Source organism: Salmo salar, chromosome ssa08 (genome assembly GCF_905237065.1).
Source record: "Salmo salar chromosome ssa08, Ssal_v3.1, whole genome shotgun sequence".
Lineage (NCBI taxonomy): Eukaryota > Metazoa > Chordata > Actinopteri > Salmoniformes > Salmonidae > Salmo > Salmo salar.
The window spans coordinates 24,390,757-24,398,915 of NC_059449.1; the positions used below are offsets into that span (position 1 = coordinate 24,390,757).

General features: G+C 42.8%; 1 protein-coding gene across 2 annotated transcripts in view; it reads left to right on the forward strand.

Annotated features, from left to right (window-relative positions):
• LOC123744235 (NACHT, LRR and PYD domains-containing protein 3) overlaps positions 1–2,565 on the forward strand; it is a 53,246-nt gene extending 50,681 nt beyond the window's left edge. Inside the window, exons 5-9 of one of the 2 annotated variants that reach the window (XM_045723046.1) lie at positions 9–182; positions 262–436; positions 701–873; positions 1,813–1,859; positions 1,994–2,565. In XM_045723046.1, the coding sequence (XP_045579002.1) occupies positions 9–182; positions 262–436; positions 701–873; positions 1,813–1,859; positions 1,994–2,550 (1,126 nt within the window). In that variant the 3' untranslated portion in view covers positions 2,551–2,565. The remainder of the gene's footprint in view (positions 1–8; positions 183–261; positions 437–700; positions 874–1,812; positions 1,860–1,993) is intronic. The other variant, XM_045723047.1, reaches the window with a different exon arrangement.
• Positions 2,566–8,159: the final 5,594 nt, after the last annotated feature.

Genomic DNA, 8,159 nt, shown 5'->3' on the forward strand with positions numbered 1-8,159 from the left:
CTCTCCAGACTGGATCACTGTAACCTCACATATGAATCCTGTGAGACTCTGACCTCAGCTCTGCAGACACCAAACCCCCCCCTGAGAGAACTGGACCTCAGCTACAATGACCTGGGAGACAGAGGAGTGGAGCTGCTCTGTGTTGGACTAACCAGTCCACTCTGCAACATACAGACACTAGTGTGAGTTAAATATCTTCAGTATGAGTTATTATGTGGATGTTTTCAACATGTGTTAATCATGTGCTCTTCTGCCCTCTAGTCTAGGTCAGTGTGGTCTGACAGAGGGTTGCTGTTCACATCTGGCCTCAGTCCTGAGTTCACCCAACTCACAACTGAAACAACTGGAGCTGAGAGACAATGACCTGCAGGACTCAGGAGTTACACTGCTGTCTGCTGGACTGGAGGATCCAGACTGTAAACTACACACACTGGGGGTAAGTACAGCTGTTTCAGTCAGGTCGGTACTGAGCTGAGTTACACTGCTGTCTGCTGGACTGGAGGATCCAGACTGTAAACTACACACACTGGGGTAAGTACAGCTGTTTCAGTCAGGTCGGTACTGAGCTTAGTAAAACAAATACTCTGAAAATCTGACGTTTCTTCACAATGTTTGTGTCATGGACAAATGTATGGGTGTCCTACAAGATAATTGACACCAGTACATCAACCTAGACAGCTGTTGTGTGTCTCTCTGTAGGCTGTCTGGCTGTCTGGTCACAGAGGAGGGCTGTGCTGCTCTGTCTTCAGCTCTGAGGTCATACCCCTCCCACCTGAAAGAGCTGGACCTGAGCTACAATCACCCAGGAGACTCTGCAGGGGGACTGCTTTCAGCTGCTCTGGTGGATCCCACATATAAACTGATGAAGCTGAAGTAAGTCAGAATAGATGTCCTAATAGTGTGAGCAGTGGTTGTGTCATATGTAGTGATGTAGGGTCAGTAACATGAGGACATGATGGTAGAATTAAGGGGAAGTTTACTCAGCAGGCTGAGCACTCCAACACAGCATACATCATCACCACATGAATACTCTTCTTCTGCATCTCTGATATCCTGTTGGAATTGTACTCTGTTCTGTATGCAGTAGGTAGGATAGAATACCTGCATGTCTCTAGTAATGAATTGTACTCCGTTCTGTATGCAGTAGGTAGGATAGAATACCTGTATGTCTCTAGTAATGAATTGTACTCCGTTCTGTATGCAGTAGGTAGGATAGAATACCTGTATGTCTCTAGTAATGAACTGTACTCCGCTCTGTATGCAGTAGGTAGGATAGAATACCTGTATGTCTCTAGTAATGAATTGTACTCCGCTCTGTATGCAGTAGGTAGGATAGAATACCTGTATGTCTCTAGTAATGAATTGTACTCTGTTCTGTATGCAGTAGGAAGGATAGAATACCTGTATGTCTCTAGTAATGAATTGTACTCTGTTCTGTATGCAGTAGGTAGGATAGAATACCTGTATGTCTCTAGTAATGAATTGTATTCCGTTCTGTATGCAGTAGGTAGGATAGAATACCTGTATGTCTCTAGTAATGAATTGTACTCTGTTCTGTATGCAGTAGGTAGGATAGAATACCTGTATGTCTCTAGTAATGAATTGTACTCCGTTCTGTATGCAGTAGGTAGGATAGAATACCTGTATGTCTCTAGTAATGAATTGTACTCTGTTCTGTATGCAGTAGGTAGGATAGAATACCTGTATGTCTCTAGTGATGAACTTGGATAGTGCACCAGAACACAACAATATGGTTTAAATGTTGACTGCTTTATTAGGTCTTTGTCAGTCAATAACCTGTTTCTCCTACAGTGTGGATCATGGTGGAGAGTGCAGGCTGAAATCAGGGCTGAGGAAATGTAAGTCTTTAATCCTAATTAACTGAATATTCAGAACTATAGTAACATAGTAACTAATCAATTCTTGTTCTGTACCTACAAAACAACATTTTATATGAAGATGTGGTTTGATTCAACTCTCCTTTTGTCTACAGATGCCTGTCATCTCACCCTGGACCCAAATACAGTAAACCCAAACCTGATACTGTCTGAGGGGAACAGGAAGGTGACATGTGTGGAAGAGATGCAGCATTATGAAGACCATCCAGACAGATTTGACTATCATCCCCAAGTTCTCTGCAGAGAAGGCTTAACTGGATGTCGTTATTACTGGGAGGTGGAGAGGGATGGTGAATGGGCTTACATTGGTGTGGTGTACAAAGGAATGAACAGGAAGGGAGGGGTGCTTCACAGTGGTATTGGAACCAATAGGAAGTCCTGGTGTTTAATCTGCTTTGATGGCTTCTACTCATTTAACCATGCTGGAGTCAGTAGGAGATCCATCTCTGATCCTCATTCTAACAGAGTTGGAGTGTATCTGGACTGGCCAGCTGGTACTTTGTCCTTCTATAGTATGTCCTCCTCTGGTACACTGACACACCTTTACACATTCTACTCCACATTTACTGAACCCCTCTATCCTGGGTTTGGGGTTTGCTCCTCCTCCTCAGTGACCCTGTGTCAGATAGATGACCAACACATTCAGAGGTGAGTCATAGCAATGTTTTATCATTTGTTTCCTCTGGAATCATTCCTACAGTTACATTAGTAGTAGTGGTGTGTTTTAATGTGTTCTGTTGGACCTACAGACAGTTAGATGAGTAGTGGTGGTGTGGTTTAATGTGTTTTGTTGGACCTACAGACAGTTAGATTAGTAGTAGTGGTGTGTATTAATGTGTTCTGTTGGACCTATAGACAGTTAGATTAGTAGTTGTGGTGTGTTTTAATGTGTTCTGTTGGACCTACAGACAGTTAGATTAGTAGTAGTGGTGTGTTTTAATGTGTTCTGTTGGACCTACAGACAGTTAGATTAGTAGTAGTGGTGTGTTTTAATGTGTTCTGTTGGACCTACAGACAGTTAGATTAGTAGTAGTGGTGTGTTTTAATGTGTTCTGTTGGACCTACAGACAGTTAGATTAGTAGTAGTGGTGTGTTTTAATGTGTTCTGTTGGACCTACAGACAGTTAGATTAGTAGTAGTGGTGTGTTTTAATGTGTTAGTAGATTCCTGTCCTCTATTTAATTTCAGTCTGTTAAATAGAACAGCCTCTCTGTTATGTCATTCTCTCTCTAACCACTAGAGGGCATCAGAACCTGTTGAATAGAACAGCCTCTCTGTAATGTCATTATCTCTGTAACCACTAGAGGGCATCAGAACCTGTTAAATAGAACAGCCTCTCTGTAATGTCATTCTCTCTCTAACCACTAGAGGGCATCAGAACCTGTTAAATAGAACAGCCTCTCTGTAATGTCATTCTCTCTCTAATCACTAGAGGGCATCAGAACCTGTTAAATAGAACAGCCTCTCTGTAATGTCATTCTCTCTCTAACCACTACCTGGTGACTTCACACCTCTAAGGGCTTTCCTCAAGATATGCAATGTCACCTGTCAGTATTGCCTATATGAAAGTTGACATAGTGGGTTATGTCACATTTAGGCAATGTGCCCTACATAGGGAGTTGTTCTCTCACCCCATATAAACTTGTTGTATGTCTTATGAAGACTGTATGTATGCTATATGAAGCCTTTATAAGTTGTATTTAGTTTAATCTCAGTCTATCCTTCTGCTTTACCAACACCAGAGACCATGGTGGAGAGAGTTGGATCAAGCCTGGACCTGAGGACACCAGAGACCATGGTGGAGAGAGTTGTATCAAGCCTGGACCTGAGAAATGTGACTGTTAGTAACTGATAATTGTTTTTAAATCAAAATTGTTTTAAGCGTTCATTGTAGTTGAGTCCCAGGCAAGGAACACAATCATGATCTATTTGGTCAAAACAAACTTAAAGGTAGAGTCAGCAATATGACGTAGATGCACAAAGTAAACAGCATAGTGGGTCAATTTCTACAACAACTAAGAGCATTGTAGCGCAAGGCTAAACTTCTCTGCTGTTTTGGTCCCGTGGCTAACACTCTGTTAGAGAGTGAAGAGAACCCTTCCACATAGGCAGATACTGTGTGTGACTGTGTGAGAGAGAAGTCAGGCATCTTGCTCATCACAATATCTGTGGTGCTGCTCGTACAAAATCATTTAGCTGACTCTACCTTTAAGCTCTCATCCTAGGATCTACCAGAAATCAGGCCCCAACATCTACAAAACATGGACCAGAACGATGTTGTTTCCTGCTTCCACAAACATTAATTAATATAACACTAATGTCAGATTATGGTATGCTAATGAGTGTACATTCTGAGACTGTTGATCACTTATATTCATTTTTATTACAAGTCTATTTAATAATTATTCATTCAATATTCCATGAGATTGTACATTTTAAATAACTACTTTTGACTTCAGGGATTCCTCAGAGCTGTAAGACTTGTGACCATGTTGAGGTAAGTCATAATGTCAATTCTTATTTTTACATACCTGCAGGAGTCAGGCACAGTCTCAAAGCCAGGTGTGTACTGACCAACCATTCATACTGGGATATAGACAGTCCTGTGTTCTGCTTTAGTAATATAAACACAGTCTCAAAGCCAGGTGTGTACTGACCAACCATTCATACTGGGATATAGACAGTCCTGTGTTCTGCTTTAGTAATATAAACACAGTCTCAAAGCCAGGTGTGTACTGACCAACCATTCATACTGGGATATAGACTGTCCTGTGTTCTGCTTTAGTAATATAAACACAGTCTCAAAGCCAGGTGTGTACTGACCAACCATTCATACTGGGATATAGACAGTCCTGTGTTCTGCTTGTAGTCATGCAGGATTTTAGCTGTTGTCATATTTTGTCATTTGACAGTTTATTTGATAAATCACCAGCATTCCATGTAACATTGAATAAATACATTAGATTAGTTACTTTGGTTAATTGGCCAGTTTCTGGACACAGATTAAGTCTAGTCCTCGACCGTAAAGAACTTTCTATTGGAACTTCCATAGAGTATGCTTTTTAGTCCAGCACTAGACTCAATCTGTGTCCAGGAAACAGGCCCCATATGTATTACTGACATGCTCGTCCTTGTTCAGGACTCCACACACTGGCTTCAGATTGAACCCTTGACTTCCACTGTCCAGGGAGTGACAATGTTCAGGTAAAATAACTACTTTTAACATTTCATTCCACCTGCTAGTGTATTTCCCCATTACCTTTGGTAAAAGTCTTCTAATCCAACCTCTCCATTTGACCATTGACCCTCTACCATATCTTGTTGTTGCCCTCAGACACAGGACACCCAAAGGGAGTTATGAGTGCACAGTGTCTGGGCTCCGCTGGCTGTGTGAGAGAGATGTCATTCTGAAGTATCACTTCAGGAACTGGGAACCCTACAGTCAACTTCTGAAAGACATGCAGTACACACAAGGTGGTCCATTGCTGGACATCACTATGGAGTTAGGTGAACTGGAGGAAGTTCATCTGCCACACTGTGTCTGTTTAGGTAAAACCATATAGAAATAGTATTCAGGAAGACATTTCCATGTAACTGAATTTCACTTCCTGAATTAATTAAATTACTATTCTGGGAGTTTGAGTTTACTGTGATCTGGTACTGCATATTCTTTGTGTTTTAGTTGGATGAATAATACAATATTTGTCTTTCTGTCTCCTTTTTATTGTGTTGTTCAGGGACCAACCCTTCCCTGAGGAATGAGATGAAGATTCTTCATGTAGAGGAACATGGAGTGTCTTTAGAGGAAGTGCATGAGGTCACCAGATTCCATGCTAAGATTCTCCATCCCAAGTTCTCAGCTATCTCTGTTATACTGAGATATATATTTTCTTGGAACGTAGATGTCCACTGTGAGCTGATGCTCTATCTGACAGTGAAAAAGGAAACACTAATTCCACGCCTATACCTGTTCCCCAGTAACCCCGGCCAAATACTGGTGAGGTTCCATTATTATAGAGATGACCTTAACTAACCAGTGGTGCAGTTTATGTTGACACTCATTAAATGAAGATAAGTGTGTTGGTAGTTTTCTGAATAATGTTTGAATTAGACTATACATTGACTGGCTGTGTATTCCATGCCTCGTTTCACAGGCTGTGGAACAACAGGAATCAAAGTTTCAAGGGTCTAAAAGGATTCTCATCTCAAGACCAGAGCAGTCCTTCAAACTGAAAAGTTCCTTCAGACTGAACATTCCCTGTTCTACCTCCATCTTTCCACCGGTACAGTTTTAGTAGACTAAGAACATGAATCTGACATTTAAGTCACATCTCTCTCTCTCTCTCTCTCTCTCTCTCTCTCTGTCTCTCTCTCTCTCTCTCTCTCTCTCTCTCTCTCTCTCTCTCTCTCTCTCTCTCTCTCTCTCTCTCTCTCTCTTTATGCTGGCAGTGTTTGGTGCATGCTGGGTATTGTATGAGTGAGGGTGAGTGTTGTCTGGAGTTAGATCGCCTGTGGTTTCTTTCTTGTTTACTTTTCTTGGTGGTTTTCCTTTTTCTGCTGATTCAGGTTTTTTCAGTGGTAGAATTAGATATATTGTATTTCTTGTTGAATTATCCTTGTTTTGGTGGGGATGGCGACCCACATGTGGTCGGGCGTCCCTGCCACTTGGGCACGGCTTGAGGTGTGTTACTAAAGCTACTGTCACTGTGGAGGAGTATCTGGTCTCAGTAGGAGAGAAGGTAGACTATGAAAAAGTTATGCCGCTTTTTCTCCGTCAACAAGGGTTACGATTTTGAATGTACCGCCTTTTATTGCAAATGAGCGATTGGAACGCGAGTTATTGCGGTTTGGGAAATTGGGTTTCAAACACTCGACTCTGAAAAAGGTTGTTGTTTCGGCGACAGGTGTTTATGTTTTTGGATTCACCGGAGCAGACTTTGGAGTTATCATTTAAAGTCAAGTATGACATCAGACTGTATATGGCTTATGCTAGTACGGGTAGTCAACAGTGATTTGAGTGTGGGGATGTTGGCCATAAGTAACATGCTTGCAGGTGGTCCTCGTAACGCCTGGACTCACTGATGTAGGGAGAGGTGGGCTGACAGTGGTAGGAGCAGCCACAAGCACCTGTTGCTGAGGAACAAGTTGTTTGTGTTGAGGGTACTGAGTTGCAGTTTGTAACAGAGGGGAACATAGCGTCTGATGTGCAGCAGAAAAATATTGTTGTAGGAGCTCAGGATGGATCTGGGGAGCCATTTCCCCAGACTGGTGAGAAGATGCCCAGTACGCGTGATGGAGTACAGGAGGGGGTTTAGGTGGGTCTAGTTTCCCAGGTAGTGGAGGAGATGCCCGGTACGAGTAATGGGGTACAGGAAGGGGTTCAGGTGGAGCTAGTCTCCCAGGTAGTGGAGGAGATGTCCACTACTGGTAATGGGGTACAGGAGGGGGTTCAGGTGGGGCTAGTCTCCTAGGCAGTGGAGGAGATGCCCGGTACGTGTAATGGGGTACAGGAGGGGGTTCAGGTGGAGCTAGTCTCCCAGGTAGTGGAGGAGATGTCCACTACTAGTAATGGGGTACAGGAGGGGGTTCAGGTGGGGCTAGTCTCCTAGGTAGTGGAGGAGATGCCCGGTACGAGTAATGTGGTACAGGTGAGGAGTGTTGAGAGGGATGTGGCAGAGGGGAGTCAGGGGTCTGTGTCCTCAGTTGAGGAGGATCAGGAGAAGGATATGGATATTTCTGATATGATAGCAGCTGGCGATGACTCAATCAATCAAGGTCAGACAGGTTGTATGTATCTGATCTCTACTGTAGTAGTTAATGAAGGTGGTGTTTGTGCAGCAAGGTTAGACAGGTTATATGTATCTGATCACTACTGTAGTAGTTAATGAAGGTGGTGTCGGTGCAGCAAGGTTAGACAGGTTGTATGTATCTGATCTCTACTATAGTAGTTAATGAAGGTGGTGTTTGTGCAGCAAGGTTAGACAGGTTATATGTATCTGAGCTCTACTGTAGTAGTTAATGAAGGTGGTGTCGGTGCAGCAAGGTTAGACAGGTCGTATGTATCTGATCTCTACTGTAGTAGTTAATGAAGGTGGTGTCGGTGCAGCAAGGTTAGGCAGGTCGTATGTATCTGATCTCTACTGTAGTAGTTAATGAAGGTGATGTCAGTGCAGCAAGGTTAGACAGGTTGTATGTATCTGATCTCTACTGTAGTAGTTAATGAAGGTGATGTCGGTGCAGAAAGGTTAGACAGGTTGTATG